The sequence below is a fragment of the Phyllopteryx taeniolatus genome, chromosome 2 (genome assembly GCF_024500385.1).
Source record: "Phyllopteryx taeniolatus isolate TA_2022b chromosome 2, UOR_Ptae_1.2, whole genome shotgun sequence".
Taxonomy (NCBI): domain Eukaryota; kingdom Metazoa; phylum Chordata; class Actinopteri; order Syngnathiformes; family Syngnathidae; genus Phyllopteryx; species Phyllopteryx taeniolatus.
In genome coordinates, this window is record NC_084503.1 from 39,296,270 (window position 1) to 39,320,545 (window position 24,276).

Genomic DNA, 24,276 nt, shown 5'->3' on the forward strand with positions numbered 1-24,276 from the left:
TTAGGGTTAACCATAGCACAGAAACTGCCCTCCTAAAGATTAAATGGTTTTAGTGGCAATCTTGATATCTGTAAATGAACACTTGTTTCTGCTGGATATTGGTGCTGCCTTTGATACAATAGACCGCACTATTCTTTGAAACCTGGGTGGCCTCTCTCCTGCACGACGCAAACTTTTATGCTAAGCTTAGATACATGCTCCTCAAAAATCCATGAAATAATGTGCGGTATGATGCAAGGATCTATTTTAGGCCCTGTCCTACTGAATTTGTGTATGCTCCCTTTTGACGGAGTCATCAGGAAGCATGAAGTTAACTTTCACATCTACATTGATGATGCGCAACTGTGCATCTCTGTGGCTCCTGATGACACCGGTCCAATTAATACTCCTTTTAACTTTATCTTAGATATCAAATACTGGACGGCACAGAACTTTGTCCTGCTTAACCAGGACAAAACTGAAGTTTCAGTCATCGGTCCTGAGCCCCAAAGAGAGAAACTTCTGACTAAATTTCAAGTGCTGTCCTTAAAACCTTCCTCACAGGTGAAAAACCTGGGCAATATTTTAGACTGCGAGTGCACTTTTATTCCACACATTTAAAATATAAGAAAAATATATATTTTTTATCATGGTGTAGTGGTACACTCGCCTGACTTTGGTGCGGGCAGCGTGGGTTCAGTTCCCACTCAGTGACTGTGTGAATGTGAGTGCGAATGGTTGTCCATGTCTATATGTCTACCAGTTTAGGATGTAGTCCGCCCGAAGTCAGCTGGGATAGGCTCCAGCGCCCCGCGACCCTAACCAGGATAAGCGGTGTTGAAAATGGATGGATGGATTTTTTTTTTATCAGTTAAAGAACATCGCCAGAGTCCGCCCAATTCGGTCTCGGCCAATGTGGAGACGGTAATGCATGCTTTTATCTCCAGTTGGATTGAAAAAATCCCTGCGGTGGACGACTGGTTAGAGCGTCTGCCTCACATTTCTGAGGACCGGGTTTCAATCCCCGGCCCCGCCTGTGTGGAGTTTGCATGTTCTCCCCGTGCCTGCGTGGGTTTTCTCCGGGCACTCTGGTTTCCTCCCACATCCCAAAAACATTGGAAGGTTAATTGGCAACTCTAAATTGCCCGTAGGTGTGAATGTGAGTGCGCATGGTTGTGGTGTGAATGTGAGTGTGCATGGTTGTTTGTTTGTATGTGCCTTGCGATTGGCTGGCAACCAGTTCAGGGTGTACCCCGCCTCCTGCCCGATAATAGCTGGGATAGGCTCCAGCACGCCCGCGACCCTAGTGAGGAGAAGCGGCTCAGAAAATGGATGGATGGATGGATATATATATATATATGGTTATTTTCTTTCAGTGTTTCCTCAGAGGGAACCCTCTGCACTTCGAGTAGTGATAGGCTGTGGCCATGGTCCTGCCTCTTGGGGTCCTCAGTCGCGATAATGTGGCTCCTCTCACGCCACTGCACTGAGGCTCCACACATGCTGGTGTTCTGTGGCCACGGTCTGCTCTTGGTGCAGACAGCTTCCTGGGATGGTGTTTCCTCACTTGGATTCTCTGTGCCCAGCCATAGGTCATTATATTATTATTTTTAACCTGTGTGTGTGCGCGCATGTGCGTCTGTGTGGATAAGTGGTGGGAGGGGATTTATTTTTAACAATGTACATTTCACTGTAAGAAAAGTGCTTTATGAATAAAATCTGATTTTTACCCATTCAGCCAGGAGCATATTTGCGACGTCACACACTGATGTTGGGCAAGAAGGCCGAGCTCACTGCCCACTCAAAATCAACCCAAAGGTGTTCTATCGGGATGAGGGCAGGACCCAGTCAAGTTCATCCACACCAAATTCTCTCATCCATGTCTTTATGGACCTTGCTTTGTACCCTGTTGTACAGACATGTTGGAACAAACTGTTTCTTCTTCTTTTCCTTTCGGCTTGTCCCGTTAGGGGTCACCACAGCGTGTCATCCTTTTCCATGAGAGCCTATCTCCTGCATCCTCCTCTCGAACACCAACTGCCATCATGTCTTCCCTCACGACATCCATCAACCTTCTCTTTGGTCTTCCTCTAGCTCTCTTGCCTGGCAGCTCCATCCTCATCATCCTTCTACCAATATACTCACTCTCTCTCCTCTGGACGTGTCCAAACCATTGAAGTCTGCTCTCTCTAACTTTGTCTCCAAAACATCGAACCTTGGCTGTCCCTCTGATGAGCTCATTTCTAATTTTATCCAACCTGGTCACTCCGAGAGCGAACCTCAACATCTTCATTTCCGCCACCTCCAGCTCTGCTTCCTGTTTTCTCTTCAGTGCCACTGTCTCTAATCCGTACATCATGGCTGGCCTCACCACTGTTTTATAAACTTTGCCCTTCATCCTAGCAGAGACTCTTCTGTCACATAACACACCTGACACCTTCCACCACCCGTTCCAACCTGCTTGGACCCGTTTCTTCACTTCCTGACCACACTCACCATTGCTCTGGACGGTTGACCCCAAGTATTTAAAGTCCTCTACCCTTGCCATCTCTTCTCCCTGTAGCCTCATTCTTCCCCCACCACCCCTCTCATTCATGCACATATATTCTGTTTTACTTCGGCTAATCTTCATTCCTCTTCTTTCCAGTGCATGCCTCCATCTTTCTAACTGTTCCTCCAGCTGCTCCCTGCTTTCACTGCAGATCACAATGTCATCTGCAAACATCATGGTCCACGGGGATTCCAGTCTAACCTCATCTGTCAGCCTATCCATCACCACTGCAAAAAGGAAGGGGCTCAGGGCTGATCCCTGATGCAGTCCCACGTCCACCTTAAATTCTTTTGTCACACCGACAGCACACCTCACCGCTGTTCTGCTGCCCTCGTACATGTCCTGTATTATTCTAACATACTTCTCTGCCACTCCAGACTTCCGCATGCAGTACCACAGTTCCTCTCTGGGTACTCTGTCATAGGCTTTCTCTAGATCTACAAAGACACAATGTAGCTCCTTCTGACCTTCTCTGTACTTTTCCATCAACATCCTCAAGGCAAATAATGCATCTGTGGTACTCTTTCTAGGCATGAAACCATACTGTTGCTCGCAAATACTCACTTCTGTCCTGAGTCTAGCCTCCACTACTCTTTCCCATAACTTCATTGTGTGGCTCATCAACTTTATTCCTCTATAGTTGCCACAGCTCTGCACATCACCTTTGTTCTTAAAAATGGGCACCAGTACACTTTTCCTCCATTCCTCAGGCATCTTCTCACGCACTAGAATTCTATTGAACAAGCTGGTCAAAAACTCCACAGCCACCTCTCCTAGATGCTTCCATACCTCCACAGGAATGTCATCAGGACCAACTGCCTTTCCATTTTTCATTCTCTTTAATGCCTTTCTAACTTCCCCCTTACTAATCATTGCCACTTCCTGGTCCACCACACTTGCCTCTTCTACTCTCCCTTCTCTATCATTTTCCTCATTCATCAACTCCTCGAAGTATTCTTTCCATCTAGCTAGCACACTGCTGGCACCAGTCAACATATTTCCATCTCTATCCTTAATCACCCTAACCTGCTGCACATCCTTCCCATCTCTATCCCTCTGTCTGGCCAGCCTGTATAGATCCTTTTCTCCTTCTTTAGTGTCCAACCTGCCATACATGTCATCATATGCCTCTTGTTTTGCCTTTGCCACCTCTACCTTTGCCCTGTGTCGCATCTCAATGTATTCCTTTCGCCTCTCCTCGGTCCTCTCAGTGTCCCACTTCTTCTTAGCTAACCGTTTTCCTTGTATGATTTCCTGTACTGTGAGGTTCCACCACCAAGTCTCCTTCTCTCCTTTCCTGCCAGAAGATACACCAAGTACTCTCCTGCCTGCTTCTCTGATCACCTTGGCTGCAGTGGTCCAGTCTTCTGGAAGCTCTTCCCGTCCACCGAGAGCCTGTATCACCTCTTCCCGAAAAGCTGCACAACACTCGTCCTGTCTCAGCTTCCACCACATGGTTCTCTTCTCTGCCTTTGTCTTCCTAATTTTCCTCCCCACCATCAGAGTCATCTTACACACCACCATCCTATGCTGTCTAGCCACACTCTCCCCTACCACTACCTTACAGTTGGTAACCTCCTTCAGATTACATCGTCTGCACAAGATGTAATCCACCTGTGTGCTTCTACCTCCGCTCTTGTAAGTCACCCTATGTTCGTGCCTCTTCTGGAAAAAAGTGTTCACTACAGCCATTTGCATCCTTGTTGCAAAGTCTACCACCATCTGTCCCTCCAAGTTCCTTTCCTGGATGCCGTACTTACCCATCACTTCTTCATCACCCCTATTACCTTCACCAACATGTCCATTACAATCTGCACCAATTACGACTCTCTCTCTGTCTGGGATGCTCAGAACTACATCATCTAGCTCCTTCCAGAATTTCTCTTTCACCTCTAGGTCACATCCTACCTGTGGGGCATAGCCACTAATCACATTACACATAACACCCTCAATTTCAAATTTCAGCCTCATCACTCGATCTGATACTCTTTTCACCTCCAAGACATTCTTAGCCAACTCTTCTTTTAAAATAACCCCGACTCCATTTCTCTTCCCATCTACACCATGGTAAAATAATTTAAACCCTGCCCCTAAACTTCTAGCCTTACTGCCTTTCCACCTGGTCTCCTGGACACACAATATATCAACCTTTCTCCTAATCATCATGTCAACCAACTCCCGAGATTTTCCTGTCATAGTCCCAACATTCAAAGTCCCCACATTCAGTTCTAGGCTCTGTGTTTTCCTCTTCTCTTTCTGCCGAAGAACCCGCTTTCCACCTCTTCTTCTTCTTCTTTGACTTCGACTTCGACCCACAGTAGCTGAATTTCCAACAGCGCCCTGCAGGTTGACGGCGCCGGTGGCGGACGTTGTTAACCTGGGCCACGACCGATCCGGTATGGAATTCTTTGGATGAACGCTCATATTTGTTTGGCAAGGTTTTAAGCCGGATGCCCTTCCTGACGCAACCCTCTGCATTTATCCGGGCTTGGGACCGGCCTACAGTTTGCACTGACTTGTGCCCCCCATAGGGCTGCATTTGGAACAAACTGTTTGACTGTCCAAAATCTCTTGGTATGGTGAAACATTGAGAGTTGCTTTCAATGGAGCTAAGTGGCTAATATTTTGAACATTTTCACCTTTGTAGGAACAGTTTGGAGGTGGCCCTTTCCTGTTCCAGCGTGACTGTGCATCAGTGCACAAATCAAGGTTCATAAAGAGATGGATAAGAGAGTTTGATGGAGATTAACTTGACTAGCCTGCACAATCCTGACCTCAACCCTATAGAATCCTTTTGGATGAATTCGAGCACAGCCATGGCCTTCTCGTGAAGGTGTAAACCTTCCAGCTTTGTTCGCCGAGCCATCTTTGAACACCTTCCAGTTTTCTCATAAGTCAACCTTCGTCCCATCAGACCCAACCCATCAATCATTCACCCACACTTGAGACATCTCTGTGGCATCCCCTTGCTCCCACTTGGTGTTTGCTAGTTGCAGAGCATGCATGCATGAGACGCCACACAAACATGCAGCATATACTCAGACAGACACGCGTGCACTGTTGCAGCTGTCAGTCACCCCTGTGGGTGTCATGGCAACAGCTTCCTGGTGAGATGTGGTGAGAAAAATTATGTGATGAATGGTAGGACCAACTACAGATAAAAAAATTTCCACAAATCAGTCCAGTAATATGTTCAGTATGACAGTAGTAGTAGTAGTAGTAGTGCAACAGTTACAGCTGAGTACAGCAGAGTTAATTGAAGGAATCAGTCACTGCAGAGAAAAGATACTATTAGTATTATTATTTTGCAAGGTGTAAAGAAAATGTACAGGCTAGAAAACAATGTCGTATTTTTGTTGTCCTAATATATATTAAAATCAAACGTGTAAGGATATCGTGCATCACACAATATAGCATTTATCATTCACATTGCTTCGGACTGCAGAATTAATTTTCAGAATCAGAATCATCTTTATTTGCGAAGTATGTCCAAAACACACACAAGGAATTTGTCTCCGGTAGTTGGAGCCACTCTAGTACGACAACAGACAGTCAATTGACAGCGAACACTTTTGAGACATAAAGACATTGACAAAAAACAGTCACTGAGCAATAAAGGGTTGCTAGTTATCTGGTAATGCCGGTAGATTTTTCATTTTTTTGACAATTGTGCAAAAAGATGCAGAGTCCTCTAGCACTTAGAGCAGTTTGAATGACTAATATTGCAATAGTCCGGTGCAATGACCATTGTGCAAAGGGCGCCGAGACTTCAATCAAGTAGTGCGATAATCTGGGTCAATGTTGATTGTGCAAATGTTGCAGATACTCCTCAGTCAGTGTGCAAATGGAGCAGATGCTACTCTGGCATGAGTGGCCATTATTGGTCAACAACAAATATGCAAATAGTGCAGTGTGGCGAGACTACTACAGTGAGTGCACGAGTAATATATAATTGGCCCGACAGAAATGTGACAACAAACTCAAGACAAAAAAAATTGCCAGCATGTTGCAATGGAATTGTACGTAAGGTGTTTAAGAAGTTGATTGCAAGAGGGAAGAAGCTGTTGGAATGTCTGCTCGTTCTAGTTTGCATTGATCGGTAGCGCCTACCTGAGGGAAGGCGCTGGATGAGCTGGTGACCGGGATGTGGAGGGTCCGAGAGGATTTTGCACGCCCTTGTCTTAGTTCTGGCAGCGTGCAAGTCCTCAATGGTGGGTAGGGGGGTACCGACAATACTTTCAGCAGTTTTGATTGTCCGTTACGGTCGGAGTTTGTCCTTTTTTGTAGCAGCACCAAACCAGACTGTGATGGACGAATACAGGACTGATTCGATGACCACTGTGTAGAACTGCCTCAGCAGCTCCTTTGGCAGGCCGTGTTTTCTCAGAAGCCGCAGGAAGTACTGCTGCATCTTTTTGAGGACGGAGTTGATGTTGATCGCCCACTTCAGGTCCTGAGAGACTGTAATTCCCAGGAACTTGAAGGTCTCGACGGTTGACACAAGGCAGCTGAACAGCGTTTTTTGCACACACATTTTGTGTGGTTTTGCAACCATCTTGACATTCATAGTCTGAATGCAGATTACAGGGTTAAGGGTTAGAGTTAGTTGTTATTGTGTTAGTTATTATTGGTTAGTTGTTGTTGTGTTAGTCGTTGTCTCCCTCTCTGTGCTACTTCAGTGTGGCACGTTATGCTATTGATACGACACCCCTCTTTCTAGTTTCATCTCTATATATTTCTCTCTTTCACTCCTTTTCTCTAATGATCATCCAATAATAGCACACATTATGCACACTTGGTCTTAATCAACACTATCTAATTAGCACCTCAAAGCCACATGGGAAATTGCAAAAAAGCATGGCTGATGGGTTTTTCATCCAGCCACAACATGCTGACTTTGAATGTCAATTTGAGTTCCATCAAAAACAGAAGTGGCTCAGTCGGGTTTGTTTCTCCCACTTTGTTATACATAAACATATTAATTGTAAATGTATCAAATTACGGCAGTAGATTTTGTTGTTGTTGAGAGAGTGCATTATTTCACACTATATGCACTGATACTGTGTGTCAATTTTGTTCGGTAAAGTTTTGTATAGTTAATGAAAGGTGTGTAAAACAAAAATCACAAATGTATGCTGTTTATACTTTTTCAGTGACTTTGAAAAGGTACAGAGATAATATCTTGTCTTGACTACATTATAAAAGACGACTGGTTAGTGGTTAACCCCGAACCCTTAATATATGAAATTCAGATTTTATAATGGCATCTTTACATAGGCTACTATGTACACACAAGTATGGATGTGCAAGCAGCTGTTTATTTTCCTTCTCTGCATTAATTGCATATGAGTTAAGTTCAACTCTGTCTCACAGTGTTGTTATATATATTATATAAATGTGAAACAGATCCATGTGGCTTAATGAATGCAGATAACTACAAGTAATTTGGATTTGATCTGCTAATGTTTCTTGCAAATAGCCATGTAATGTTTTCTAGCAAGAGGTTTTTCTTAATTGCCATTTTGGATTATTCATTGTTGTATCAATACACTTCCATTGCTAAGGAGTTGGAACATATTTGAAAAATGCATGAGGCTTAATGTTGAATGTAGTTTCTAATTTGAGCAACAACAACAAAAATGCCTCTTTTACTTGAGCAAGTTGCTTTTTAGAGCAATGTCTGTCGTATCCCCATACTTGTTCAAGTTTCAAAACCACCAAGTTAAGTGTAGTGTAGTTTAATCATGCACTGTCGTGTCATGCAATGATTCCCAACGAAAGTGTCGTGGCACATTGGTGTGCCGTAAGACATCATCAGGTGCTACGGGAAATTATCCAATTTTCCCTAAAATGATTATTTATTCATTACAAATATATCATTACTCATCTATATATTCCAGCGGCATATAGTGACAGGCAGAACAAGTAAATGCTCTTCCATTAGATAGCAGAAGGTACAATAGGCTTGTGTATCCATCCACCTGTTGCCATTAACAGACCAAGATTTCACACAAAATTTGTGAGGAAATTGAGACTAGATCATCATTATTTAACTATTAATAATTTTTTTTAAACATTTTTGTTTGTAGGTGTGCTTTAAGATTTTCTGTTGCAAAATAAATACCTTAGCTCAATAAAGCTTGGGAAACACTTATGTAATGTGTTGCCAATGCCATCCATCCATCCATTTTCTGAGCCGCTTCTCCTCACTAGGGTCGCGGGCGTGCTGGAGCCTATCCCAGCTATCATCGGGCAGGAGGTGGGGTACACCCTGAACTGGTTTGTAATACAATGATAAAATGAAAAGGTTAAGGGCAAATTGTATTGGACAGTAGTATAACACAAGATTTCCCCAACAATCAAATCAACAAGTGTTACATGTCACGAAAGTAATTAGCTTTTTTTATGGAGTTTCTAGATGCTCAGAGTACACAGTTACTGTTCCGCCTGCAGTTAATGACTTTCCATTACAAAATGTGCAAGCAGTCACATGCACACTAGCGTTTGAATTGGGTTAGCTCTCCAAAGGCCCATGGTTTGACGAGGAGTGCAGTCTACAGGACAAGGTGACCCACTTACTTGGGGGGAAAAAAAAAAAAAAAGTCCCTTCCTCTATCTCAATCCATTGCTCCTCTGCATTCCTCTTCAGTCTCCTACAGTTTTCACCTCCATCCCTGTTTGAGTCCATGTGACTAGAATCTTGGTGTTATTCTATTAAAAGTAGTTTTTGCTTTTGTTTCCCAAAAAAGAAAAATGTTTATTTTTCCATTACTATTGCTAATGATCAACCCATACTTTATTATTTTTCCAGTCATTCTACTACAATATATCAGTTAAAGAAACTGTGAATGTTCATTTATAGCTGAGGGTGTCTGTAAAAGTCTGCAATGTGTTTTTTTTTTTATTTGATTTGTCAAATAAGGATTTTCAAATATATTTAGGACTTCAGCTCAATACATTTATTTTATTATTTTGGACTCGAGTAATAATTATAAGTACTGTAATATAATTCTTCAATCTGCAGCTGTTGTGGAAGTGTGAAGATTGACCACTAAGTGGCGCTACAATATCACTTGGTAGTCCACCAACCAGCATTATACAGGTATTTGTTTTAGCGATTATCCTATCGCTACTCCATGACCTTAACACTAATGATGATGCAGCTTCGTCTCACTTCACTGGCCAATACAATAGTAAAAAAAAAAAAAAAAAGCTGACCAAGTGGGTTAGCACATCTGCCTCACAGTTATGAGGTTCAGGTTTTAAGTCTCTGCTCTAAACTTCCTGTGTGGAGTCTGCCTGTTCTCCCTTGCTTGCCTGGGTATTTTTTCCGGGTACTCAGACTTCTTCCCACATTGCAAAAATATGCATTAAAGACTAAATTGTCCATTGCTGAATGGTTGTTTGTGATTGTCTTGCAATTGCCTGGCGAACAGTTTAGAGCCTCTCACCCAAAGTCATCTTAAGATAGGCACCAGATAATTTGCACTCCTAAAAAGGACAAGCATTATCGTGCTCTTGAAAGGCAACATCCCCAACCCCCCAGCTCAAGCACTGTTTGCACACCCCCTACACTCTGACATTTCACTTGCATGTGTGTGATTACTTGTCTATGTAGTGTACAACACAAATATGCAGCAGTTTAATTTCCCTTTTAGGAATTTTCATGACTAGTGTAGTAAACTAAAAATTAAGATGAAATTCGGTTGCACAGATGTGAATGTTAGTATGTTCAGCTGCAGGTCTACGGGAGGATTAACAAATTTGGTCACCATGTCAGCAAATGACTGTATCTGGATGTTAAGTTCCAGTACCAAGAATGTTTTTTCTACTTTTGTCAGTCCCAGCAGTCATGGAGATGCCCTAGGCACCAGGAGGAAGCTGTACAGTGCGGTCCCAGGGAGACACTTTGTGGTGGTTCGTCCTTACACTGCCCAGGCCGAAGGAGAGCTGAACCTGTATAAGAAGGATAGAGTCAAAGGTTAGACTTCAAATTACCTTTTCAATACCCAATCACAATGACCTATTCATCGTTTAGTGTTTAGACTTTTACTCCCAGAGGTACCTGACCTAACCTAAATTTGGTCAAGTTTCAAACAATTATTTATTCTTTTTTTTATTATTATTATTTTATTTCCACATTTTGTCATCATCCATTCCACTTATCCGAGGTCAGGTCACGGGGGCAGGAGCTTAAGCAGGCAAGCTTCCCTCTCCCCAGCCACAACATCCAGCTCTTCTGGGGAGATCCCGAGGCGTTCACAGGCCAGCTTGGAGACATAGTCGCTCAAGCATGTCCTGGGTCATCGCTGGGGCCTCCTCCCGGTGGGACGTGCCCGGAACACCTCGCCGGGGAAGCGTCCAGGGGGCATCCTAACCAGATGCCCAAGCCACCTCATGTGGCTCCTCTCAATGTGGAGGAGTAGCGGCTCAACTCTGAGCCCCTCCCAGATGACCGAGCTTCTCACCCTATCGCTAAGGGAAAGCCCGGACACCGTGCGGAGGAAACTCCTTTCGGCCACTTGCATCGGCAACCTTGTTTTTTGGGTCACGAGCTGTGGAGCGTGAGGTGAGGGTAGGAACGTAGATCGATCGATAAATCGAGAGCTTTGCCTTATGGCTCAGCTCCTTCTTCACCACGACAGACCGGTACAGAGTCCACATCACTGCAGACGCTGCACTGATCCGCCTGTCGATCTCCCGCTCCATTCTTCTCTCACTCGTGAACAAGACCCCGAGATACTTGAACTCCTCTACTTGGAGCAGGATCTTACACCCTTTTCATACCGGGGACCATTGTCTCATATTTTGTGGTGCTGTTTTTCATCCCAGCCACCTCACACTCTGCTGCGAACTGCTCCAGGGAGAGATGAAGATCGAGGCTTGATGCAGTATTCAGGACCACATCATCTGCAAAAAGCAGAGACGTAATGCTGACATCGGCAAACTAGAACGCCTCGACTGCGCCTACAAATTCTGTCCATGAAGGTAATGAACAGAATTGGTGACAAAGGGCAGCCTTGGCGGAGTCCAACCCTCACTGGAAATGTATTCGACTGCCGGCAATGCGGGCCAAACTCTGACACTGGTCCTACAGGGACCGAACAGCCCGTATCAGGGGGTCCGGTTCTCCATACTCCTGGAGTACCCTCCACAGGAATCCCGGAGGGACATGGTTGAACATCTTCTCCAAGTCCACAAAACACATGTAGACTGGTTGGGTGAACTCCCATGCACCCTCGAGGACCCTGCTGAGGATGTAGAGCTGGTTTACTGTTCTACGGCCAGGATGATACTGGCTCCTGGCTCATACTGCTCCTCCTGAATCTGAGATCCTTTTCGCCAGAACCCCTGAATACACCTTACCAGGGAGGCTGAGCAGTGTGAGCCTCCTATAGTTTGAACACACCCTCTGCTCCCCGTTCTTAATAAAGGGGACCACCACCCCGGTCTGCCAATCCAGAGGCATTGTCCTCGATGTCATTGTGATGTTGTAGAGGCGTGTCAACCAGGGCAACCCTAGAACATTCAGAGCCTTTAGGAACTCCGGACAGATCTCCTTCACCCCGGGGTCCTGCCACAAGGAGCTTTTTAAGCACCTCAGTGACTTCAACCTTAGAGATAGGTGAACTTGCCTCAGGGTTTCCAGACTCTGCAACCTCCTGGGAAGGCGTGTTGGTAGAATTGAGGAGGTCTTTGAAGTATTGGCCCACCGACTCACAACATCCCAAGTTGAGGTCAGCAGAACCCCATCCCCACTATACACAGTGTTGATGGTGCACTGCTTCCCCCTCCTGACACGCCGAATGGTTGACCATAATTTCCTCAAAGCTCTCCGTAAGATGTTTTTCATGGCCTCACCGAACTCCTTCCACGCTCTTCCAGGTCTCACTGTCATTGCCCACGTGAGCATTGAAGTCCCCCAGCAGAACAAGGATGTCCCCAGCGGGAGAACTCTCCAGCACACCCTTCAAAGACTCCAAAAAGGGTGACTACTCTGAGAGGCTGTTTGGTGCACAGGCACAAACAACATTCAGGAACCGTCCCCCCCACTTGAAGGTGGAGGGAGGCTACCCTATGTACAGGCACTGAGCTGGGGGGCAATCAGTACGCCCAAACCTGCTCCGCGCCTCTCACTGTGGGCAACTCCTGAGTGGAAGAGAGCCCAACCCCTCTCAAAAATACTGGTACCAGAGCCTAAGCTGTGTGTGGAGGCGAGGACAACTATGTCTCAACCTCACACACCAGCTCAGGCTCTTTCCCTGCCAGAAAGGTGACGATCCACCTCCCAAGAGCCAGCTTCTGTAGCCAGGGATGGGACTGCTAAGGTCCCTGCCTTTGGCCTCCACCCAGCTCACACGGCACTCGACCCCCCTGGCCCCTCCCACAGGTGGTGAGCCATTGAGAAGGGGAACTCACGTTGCCTTTTCGGACAGTGTCCGGCCGGGCCCTATGGGTGCAGGCCTGGCCACCAGGCCTGGCTCCAGAGGGGGGCCCTGGTGACCCAAACCACTCCAACACAATAAGGTGACGGCTCCAGTAGGGATGCACATTTTGTGTTTATGATTTATAAAAAAATAAAAAATAAAAAAAAATAAAAAAATTGAGTTTTATGTGCTCTTTCTGATGTGTCATGTCAAGTGTAAATAGTCAAGTACTGTTCTTAAAACTGTGTAATTTTCGCACCACAAAATTCAATAGCTATTTTAATAGTGTGAGATGTTTATTGAATTTGCAGCATTTCACTTAAGTTAATTAGGATTGGAAAAAAATCGAAGCACAAAAGAAAACTGAAAAGTCGTTTCCCCTCGGCCCAGTTCTGAGCATCGGAGAAGGTGGCTTCTGGGAGGGCAGCACCCGCGGCCAGGTGGGCTGGTTCCCAGCTGACTGTGTGGAGGAGATCCCAGCCAAGGCCACCGAGGAGAGGAGCTGTAAGTTGAATGACTGGAGGCTGACTTTTGGTGGGTGGATGGAACATTGACTTACAGTATAGGTGTAGTTGCAGTAGTAGTTCTGTGTGAAGCAGGGTAGAAGGTCAATGCGGGATGCTAAAGTTCCCAAGGCCATGCAATTGCAAGTGGCTTTTTTTTTCTCCAACACAGCTTCATGTGTCTCAGCCTGTTTTTTTTTTACATCTCCCCAGGGTGTGATGCACAAAGCTAAGTGCTGCATTCTCCTGCTAACTCAGCTGTGCTCTGATTTCAAATCCAGGAAAGCTAATGAATGTATCACACCACGCTACATCTCCCATCAACTTCGCAGTTGTCCTTGTTCATATACTTCTAAATGCACTGTACACTACAATGTACGGTATGACTCTCAAATGAGTAAAAGTCATGCTTTGCATTTTTCTCTGGCTCTGTGAACCTTTTCACCTCCTTGTATTCTGCTCTCTGACTGATTACTGACATTATCACAAAGCACTGTATTGCTAGGGTCAAGTCTGGTCTTATTCTAATGCCCTCTGTTTCCTATGCTAGTGTGTCAGCAAGGATTGAGGCTGATGAGTAGCAAGTTGCTCTTCTTTTTTGGTTCGTCGCCTTCATTTGGGTGGCCTAGTTTAAAGTTTAACCCAAGGCCTTTGGCACAGGGAGCTCCACTGTTGTGTCCTACCCAAAATGCTCCAAGCTTGCCCTGCAAACACATCCCGTCCAAGCATAGTATCATAGGATGGTGACTCACAGGCTTGTAGTCTCAGTTAAGGCCATGTCTCTTTAATTAAGACAATGAACGGTTAAAGTCGCCGTAATCACATCTAAATAGCTGTGCACATAGGTATGAACAGATACCAATCCGCTGTAGCAGCCCGGCTAAACGACGTACTTGCCTACGTGGCAGCCATGTTGACAGGGGTGGCATTCCCATAGAAGGTAATGCATGGACATTGAAATTAAGTCATAACTTGCTCATTTCTCAACTCATTTTCATGAGGGTTACTGTTTCGTCAAAGCGTATGATATCAATACAAAACATTGGAAAAATGATAAAAATGATTAAAATAAATATGCAGCAAATTGGCCAACAGAGCAATTCGTCTTTTAAATGGCAATGTGATGTCCCACTTTCTGATTTTTTTATTTTATTAATCAGTTTATTTGAAAGGGGACAATGCAATTTCATAAAACACATGAAGTACACATGGTTAAAAAAGCCAGAATTAGCCATTTATCTATTTTATTTTATTTATTTTTTAATCCGTTTATTTGAAAGGGGACAATGCAATTTCATAAAACACATGAAGTACACATGGTTAAAAAAGCCAGAATTAGCCATTTTATCTATTTTATTTTATTTATTTTTTAATCAGTTTATTTGAAAGGGGACAATGCAATTTCATAAAACACATGAAGTACACATGGTTAAAAAAGCCAGAATTAGCCATTTATCTATTTTTTTATTTTATTTTTTTTAAATTCTGAACAGAAAAAACAAGTTTCCCTGCATCGATTTGTTGTGCCAAAATCAAACAATGAATTGGAAAAGAAACAGACAAAAAAAAAAAAAAAACACCTGAATCAGAATTTCCCCATATTATGGAAGAAAGCTCTTCTTCAATGAGGACGTCTAACTGTTATCATGCTTATTTAGTGTATTATTTCTTTATAATCGTGTGTTCTCACTTTTTTCTATGTTGCGCTATATTTATTTTTACCACATATTGATAAAAAAAATATATAACTTAATTTTGGGGCTGGAACGGATTCATTGCATTTCCATTCATTCCAATGGGAAACATCGCCACGGTTTAAGAACGTTTTGGATTACAAACGTGGTCACGGAAAGAATTAAGTACATAACCCAAGGCTCCACTGTGTCGCTCTCATGTTACAGTACCTCCTCTTCCTCCTCCTTTTTCTTCTTCTGATGTTGTATGTGAGAGGTGAAGGAACACGTGAGTGTGGCGCGCAGTTTCAAACTTGTTTTCTACTGCCTTTTTGGGGCCTTTTATTTCTTGTGTGTATGTGTGCTTAGTGCATGATCAGGTAAGTGAGTTTGATTTAACTTATTAGTGTGTGATCGAAGGCACCGCCGGATACTTGTGCAGAGGATGGCGTCCTCAGAGATGCCCCCTCCTTTTATCCGGCAGGGAGTCGGTATAGTTCCGCCAGATAGTTTAATAAGTGTTGAGGAAGTTTTGTTGGCGGCGGGCGAACAAGTAGGACACGAAATAAGAAGGTCGTCTTGTTTCTGAAAGACGAACAATGCGTCTTCCAGCTGGTAGAGAATGGCATGATCATAATGGATGTATTTGTCCAGGTGTCCCTGCTCTCAGTGCTATCCACGCGGATCAAGGTTTCCTGAGTGCCACCCTTTATTTCAAATGAGCAAATGGAACATGAACTAACATTCGGGAAATTCGCGAGTGGTTTTAAAACGCCGAACATGGGTTGCAAAGACACCAAAAAATACTCCTAAAAGTACTATCCTTTAGGAGTTAGTCTTGGGTAATATGCACATTTCTTCATCAGAATCATCTTTATTTTGCCAAGTATGTCCAAAAAACACAAGGAATTTGTCTCCGGTAGTTGGAGCCGCTCTAGGACGACAACAGACAGTCGATTGACAGAGAACACTTTTGAGACATAAATACATTGAGAAAAACAGTCACTGAGCAATAAAGGGTTGCTCGTTATCTGGTAATGGCGGTACAATATTTTTTTTTTTTGACAATTGTGCAAAAAGATGCAAAATCTTCTTGCACTTAGAGCAGTTTGAATGACTAATATAGCAATGGTCTGGTGCAATAATGAGAGAACAAATTTTCTGCCTCTCTCTCTCTGTCTCTCTTTTTCTCTGGCTCAGTCTTTCTTTTGCTCTAGCTCTCGCTCTCTCTCTCTCTCTCTCTCTCTCTCTCACACACACACACACATACACACACACACACACATGTTTTTGCTAATCCCTCTCATTCAATAGCTGTGATGCAGCAGGATTAAACCCTGCTTTGACATGCTTTGTTATAGTTCAGGTTAACATCCTTGTGGAGCCCCGTAAGTGAACACAGTGTAACCTAAGGCACACTAATGCACGTTTATCCACCCATCCATCCGTTATAACTTCAGGGTCACAGGAAAGATGGAGCCTATCCCAGCTAATTTAAGGTGAGAGGTGATTTATAACCTGGACTGATCACCAGTCAATCACATGACTGACACCGGATGGATTTACGCTACAGGTCCAAGTGTCCAATTCACATTTGATCATATTAACACAGAGTGCCATGAAGAAGTATCCCCTGCCCCTTTTGTATAGTTTTCCCACTTGCATGTTTAAGATCATAAACCATATCAGACAAATAAATAAATAAATAAATATCAGACAAAGATAACCCAAGTAAACATAAAATACAGTTTTTAAAATGGTGATTTGTATTTATCAAGGGGGGAAAAAAATGATTCAAAGCTACCTGTAATTATCTCCTAATCCTTACAACTGGCTGGACCACACTCAGCGGCACCAACTGAAATCAAGCCTTTTATATAATTGGCAACGAGTCATTCACATCTCTGTGGAGATATTTTGGCCCACTCTTCCTTCCAGAATTGTTTTAATTCAGTAATTACTACAGAATTTTAATCGGATTCATGTCCGTACTTTGACTTGACCACTGCAAAACCTTAATTTTGTTTTTTTAAGCCATTCAGAAGTTGACTTGCTGGTGTGTTTTGGATCGTTGTCCTGCCACATAACCCAAATGGGCTTCAACTTGAGGTCGATAACTGATCGCCGAACATTCTGGATTTTTTGGTAACGAGCAGAATTCAAGCCAAGTCATTCAGGTCCTGAAAGAGCAAAACAGCCTGTTAAATATATTCTAGAAGTTATCATTTATTTGCTTAGCTTGCATTAGTATTATGAACGATTTTAGATGTCTCGCCTTCAAAAAGATGACTCAGCATCATCCGATGGAAGGGCGCCTGGACCAAGGACGTGATCGGATGTGGTCGGGGACGTGACAGGTGTTGGTCCAATGTTTTGTGTTGCGTCTTATTGTTTAGAACATTATGTCTGGGAAAAACCCTCCTATTTTCAAATAAATGCAGGAGCGACGGGAGAGATTGGTTAGAGCGTGTTGAGAGGCTGTGATCTGAACAATCTCCCATACGCCCTCCTCATGAGAAAAAGAAACCAGTGTCTTCATTCCTTTTGTGTCTATTTTTTATAATGTTGGGTAAGATAAATCCAACACAGCCCCAGACCATCACATTACCACCACTATGTTTGACTGTTGGTATGATGTTCTTTTTCTGAAATTCTGTGTACTTACACTTACGCAAGCTGAAACAAAAAAACACCTTCCAAAAAGTTCAACTTTCATCTCGTCAGTCCATAGAATATTCTCCTAAAAGTCTTGGGAATAATTCAGATGTTTAGTTTTTTGCAAAAGTAAGACAAGCCTTTATGTTCTTTTTGGTCAGCAGTGCTTTTTGCCCTGGAACTCTGCTATGGACGCCATTTTGGCCCAGTTAATTTCTTATTGTTGAGTCATGAACGCTGACCTTAATTGAGGCAAGTCCTTTATATGTTGTCTTGGGTTCCTTTGTGACCTCCTGGTTGAGTCATCGCTGTGCTCTTGGGGTAATGTTGGTTGGCCGGAACTCCTGGGAAGGTTCAGCACTGCCCCACGTTTTTTCCATGTGTGGATAAGGGCTCTCACTGTGGTTTGCTTAAGTCCTAAAGCGTGAAATGGCTTTAACCCTCTCAAGACTGATCGATGTCAATTACTTTGTTTCTCGACTGTTCTTGAATTTCTTTGGATTGTGGCATTTTATTGCAGTTTTTTTTAGATATTTTAGCCAACTTCATTTTGTCAAATAGGTTCTCTATATATGATTCCTTGATTGAACACGTCTGGAAATAATCAGACTAGGGTGTGGTCAGTGAAAATGAACTCTTTCCAAAAAAAATGTGATTAGCCACAGTTCCCCCCCCCCCACACAGGGCCAGGAAGCTTTAAATAGTTTTGTTTTCTTTAATTAATAAAATCACAATTTAAAAACTGCATTTTATGTTTGCTCCGGTTATCTTTGTCTGATATTTACATTTGTTTGATGATCCTCGACGGGGGAACAAAAAAATAGGAATTTCAGAAGGGGACAAATACGTTTTTCATGGCAATGTATATTACTTGTGATACATACACAATATCACTGTTTACTCACTGAAGAGGGCGGATGCCCAAATTGCACGCTAACACAAGTGTCAACATTGGGCAGCGACAACATGAATTTAAGATAAATTCTAAAATGTTGTCACTTAAACCTTGTAATCTATTTTACAGAAAAGAAACCACACCCATGAACAGAAAGGCCCGAACATCCCCTGTACTAGCCCAAACCTTTTTGTCTGTCAGGCAGCTGTGCAAGCCATTTGGCATTGTGCTGCATCTGGAAAATTATGTCTCAATATCTACCGTAATTTCTCGTGTATAATGCGCACCCTTGTATAACACGCACCCCAAAGTTGACCTCAAAATTCTGAAAAACCCTTCTATGTATAATACATTTTTACAATGCATTATTTTGCTTCTACCCATATGATCAAAACATGAAGTATTATCTGTATTTTGTTAGTTTTTTTCAAATAATTATTCTGAAGCACTTTATTTGAACACGTAATCCTTTTTTTATATTTACTTGCTCTTATTTTGAAATTCATAGCTCTATTTTTATTTAGTAAATTGGAAAACACACAGTTGTGCTCATATGTTTGATTACCCAGGCAAAATTTGTAAGATGGGTACAATTCTTTAAAGAAAACATGAAGGACCAGGCGAAACACATTTAATTTTATTACAATGGGGTTCAAATTAAACGCAGAAAAGCATTATCGTTAAACAAAACACAACCATGAAGAAATTAATGATGGTTGTTGTTCAGTCCTCAGTCATATTTAAAAAAAAAAAAAAAAAAAAAAAAAGAACAATATTTCACAAATTCTACCAGGGTATGTCAACTTACGAGCCCAACTGTACATATCTGCAGTCATACGTACCCCTGTCATATTGGAATGAAAGTGTAGTCTACACCTTTTTTATAACCACTAGGTGGCAGTGGCATTTTGGAATGAATGTGTACAGCTTTTTCATAACCACTAGATAGCGGAATACATTTATAAAATATGAAAGTTTTTTTCCATTTGCCCTTATACCTATGTATAGTGCGCACTATTGACTTTTGACAATTTTTTGGGCGAAAAATGCGCATTATACATGAGAAATTACGGTAAAAATTTTCTTCCCTGGAATACAATGGATAAAACGGCATAAACCTGGGTCTTTAAAGCATAATATATGTTGAAAAAAAAGAGAAATCTTGGGGGGCTTATGCATTCAAATTACTCTCCCTCAAAACTATTTGATCATTTTCAGTACAAATTGAATTTTGTTAAACTATCATGACTTTTCAGTCAGATCCCCTTTAATATCAAGTAACTACACTAGGATTATTTTTAAAAACCAACATAACTTTTCATGTGGTTTAAAAGCCTTATACTATTTAACAGCCTATTGCATTGATACACATCATAAAACCTGACTTTGTCGTCACACCTGTTTGTTATTGCCAAACTACAAAATGTATTTGCTGGAGTACTGAATAGCATTTACATTCCCTTAGAAAGTTATGATATTGGACTCCTTTTAGTCAATCCCTCAGGCTTTGCAAGGGAAAAAAATGTTTTCCTAAAACTTTCTATTTTGACTACAAAGCGTTTGAAATTATAAATTGGAAGTTTCGTTAAATCTTTTCATTGGCATGTGACCATGGTATACTTCCAGGTGTGCAATTACCAGGGATTAATGGGCTGCGCGGAGGCAACCCTTCTCCGCTGCACGCCGGTTCACACCTCCACGTCATCCAATAAACCATATTTATATACCTCGGCGGATTTTTACAGTTTTCTACAATTGTTATCGTTGACATACAGTAACTCATAATCCATCCATTTTCTACCGCTAATCCGAGGTCGGGTCGCGGGGGCAGTAGCTTTAGCAGGGACGCCCAGACTTCCCTCTCCCCAGCCACTTCATCCAGCTCTTCCGGGGTGATCCCGAGGCGTTCCCAGGCCAGCCGAAGGATGTAGTCTCTCCAGCGTGTCCTGGGTCGTCCCCGGGGTCTCCTCCCGTTTGGACGTGCTCGGAACACCTCACCAGGGAGGCGTCCGGGAGGCATCCGAATCAGATGCCCCAGCCACCTCATCTGGCTCCTCTCGATGTGGAGGAGCAGCGGCTCTACTCTGAGATCCTCCCGGATGACTGAGCTTCTCACCCTATCTCTAAGGGAGAGCCCGGACACCCTCATTTCGGCCGCTTGTTTCCGGGATTTTGTTCTCTCGGTCACGACCCACAGCTCGTGACCATAGGTGAGGGTAGGAACATAGATCGACCGGTAAATTGAGAGCTTTGCCTTCCGGCTTAACTCCTTCTTTACCACAACGGATCGATACAAAGTCCGCATCACTGCAGACGCTGCACCGATCCGCCTGTCAATCTCCCGTTCCATTCTTCCCTCAATTGTGAACAAGACCCCAAGATACTTGAGCTCCTCCACTTGGGGCAGGATCTCATCCCCGACCTGGAGAGGGCACGCCACCCTTTTCCGACTGAGGACCATGGTCTCAGATTTGGAGGTGCTGATTCTCATATCAGCCGCTTCACACTCATCTGCGAACTGCTCCAGTGAGAGTTGGAGATCACGGCTTGATGAAGCCAACAGAACCACATCATCTGCAAAAAGCAGAGATGCAATACTGAGGAGACCAAACCGGAACCCTTCTTCGCCTCGGCTGTGCCTAGAAATTCTGTCCATAAAAGTTATGAACAGAATCTGTGACAAAGGGCAGCCTTGGCGGAGTCCAACCCTCACCGGAAACGAGTCCTACTTACTGCCGGATATGCGGACCAAACTCTGACTCCGGTCATACAGGGACCGAACAGCCCGTATCAGGGGGTTCGGTACCCCATACTCCCCAAGCACCCCCCACAGGACACCCCGAGGGACACGGTCGAACGCCTTCTCCAAGTCCACAAATCACATGTAGACTGGTTGGGCGAACTCCCATGCACCCTCGAGGACCCTGCCAAGAGTGTAGAGCTGGTCTACTGTTCCACGGCCAGGACGAAAACCACACTGCTCCTCCTGAATCTGAGATTCAACTTCCCGACGGACCCTCCTCTCCAGCACCCCTGAATAGACCTTACCAGGGAGGCTGAGGAGTGTGATCCCCCTGTAGTTGGAACACACCCTCCAGTCCCGCTTCTTAAAAAGGGGGACCACCACCCCAGTCTGGCAATCCAGAGGCACTGTCCCCGATGTCCACGCGATGTTGCAGAGGCGTGTCAACCAGCACAGCCCCACAACATCCAGACCCTTTAGGAACTCCGGGCGAATCTCATCCACCCCCGGGGCCCTGCCACAGAGAAGCTTTTTAACCACCTCGGTTAAAATATTTGACAACCTTTTTCTGAAATAGGTTAAACTGTATTTTCATGACATGCATTTATAAGTATTTAGTTGTTTGTGTGGTGCAAAAAACAGATGAATTCAAACTTTAAATGGTGTAATTCCCTAATTTCTTAAATTGAGAAGTTGTGCAATCTTAAAATAAGAAAGAATTCTTGCTCTTCTGTTCTGGATTTTATGCAAAGCCTTTGTTGCTTGTTATTAGCAATTATATCTTAAAATTTGCTATAATTTATAAGTTTATTTTTCCTTAATTTTAGATCAATTTTCTAATGCAGAATTTGCTTATCAAGATCATTTTTCTCTAAAGGGTTAAAATAATAAATTCCCATAAGTCTTTTTTTTACCTTAGAATTCCTATTTTGCTATGTATAGTCTCGTGTTATACACTCTATGATAAGATTTTGCCATTGTTTGATGCTGGTAGCTCGTTTATCTTTCTAGTTTAACAATAGTTTTTTTTTAGCGTTTGGCAAAATGACAAGTATCGGTTGAGCATGTTTATTTGTGAGGTCTTCCTTTTACACAGCGTGCAGAATCATTACGCAAGTAAGTATTTTGACCATATCATGACTTTTAGGCATATATCCTAGCTCCCAGCTGGATAAACCTGAATGTTTAATGGTATTCACTCTGTCAGAATACTACCATAAAATCTTGCCGTATCTCGGTCAGATAGTGGCAACACTACATGACGTATATCCGATACTATCGCGTCCCGTCTTTTATGATCACTGGGCTGTATCTTGTCAAATCAAACACTGTTGGAGAGGCAGAACCAGAAAACGTGTCACCGTTTGTGACAATGTATTATGTGTGTGCGTGTGGGGGGCAAAATGAGGAAAAACGTGTGGTGGTCGTCACCGGTGCTCAACCGGTGCTCGGGAGAGGAAGTTCATTCAAGGATTGCTTAAGCTATTTTCATGTTTAATATGATACAGCTTGCAAGCAGGCAACAAAACATTATGTAGCCTAGTAAGCTAGTGCTAGCACTAACGGTTGTATGTAAACATGCCGAAGTTCTGTCGAATCATGCTCTAAAGCTTCGGTAAACATCGGTTTGTGCGCATGAATAAATGTTGACAACAGCAAGCACGGGTGGTGAAGCACCGGTCACAATACGCAATCCTGTTGGTCAAGCTGCACTGTCTGAGAGTTGTCATTGATATGTCACACTACACGGAAGATATCAAAAAAATCAAACATGCAAGACATATAATTTTGGCATCGTAGGGCCATCGTAGGGCCAAATCGTTGGTCGTGGATTATGTCACACTACAAGAAGTTTGTCGTTCCCTACAAAATATGTCGGGCCCGATCTGGGAAATCGGTTTTGATAGCTAATCAGGCCAATATCGGTGCAAAAACCCTGTAGTCTGATCTAGGCATAAGATTTTTGGGCGTGATCACAGAACCGTACACGTTTTGTTGCGAATAGTCAACAGGGTTGCAAGAAATGTGTTGAGAGAAAAAGATGTATATTAACGGTGTGAACGTGAGTGCGAGTGGATGTCCGTGTCTATATGTGCCCTGCGACTGACTGGCAACCAGCTCAGGGTGTCGTCCACCTTTCGCCCCAATTCTGCTCCAGCACTCCGCGACCCTGAACAGGAGAAGAGATACTGAGAATAGATGGATGGATGGATAGTTGTTAATTACTGTTTTTTTGTCATTGAGAATGTATTTCTTCAGAGTTGCACGCATTATTCATTGTCAGTACACCCTGAGAGTGTCACCAGTTGGCACCACACCCGATACCGCCACGGTACCAACATTTCCATGTGAAGCAGTCACCATGCAGCCACCTGCCACCTCCGCTGCTGTCTGCCCACAGCTCTCTCGACCGGAGAGGTTCTCTGGAGATTCTGGGAACATCAAGCCGTTCATCACGCAGTGCGAACTCCACTTTGAGCTGCAGGCAGCTGCCTTCCCCACCGAGCGGGCAAAAATCACTTTTGTCATTTCCCACCTGACTGGTCGTGCAGAGGCGTGGGCTACTGCTGAATGGAGCTGCAATTCCGCCGCGTGTCATTCACGGGCTTTTTTTGTAAAGACTATGGAGCAAATTTTTCAATTTTCCACACCAGATCGTGAGGCAGCTCGCTCCCTTGTCACCTTACAACAAGGCAAGCGCAGGGTGTCAGATTACGTGATTGAGTTTTGCATTCTAGCAGCTCAGAGTCATTGGAATAATCGGGCGCTACTCGATGCCTTTTTTCAAGGACTATCCCCCGCCGTCAAGGATCATTTAGTCCCGCTAGACCTGCCGACCGACTTGGACAC

General features: G+C 43.6%; 1 protein-coding gene across 1 annotated transcript in view; it reads left to right on the plus strand.

The window, feature by feature from the left end:
- Window positions 1-24,276, plus strand: part of LOC133474453 (SH3 and multiple ankyrin repeat domains protein 2-like) — a 282,765-nt gene that overhangs the window by 158,216 nt on the left and 100,273 nt on the right. The window contains exons 12-13 of the mRNA XM_061766190.1: window positions 10,372-10,511; window positions 13,348-13,461. Of these exons, the coding sequence (XP_061622174.1) occupies window positions 10,372-10,511; window positions 13,348-13,461 (254 nt within the window). The remainder of the gene's footprint in view (window positions 1-10,371; window positions 10,512-13,347; window positions 13,462-24,276) is intronic.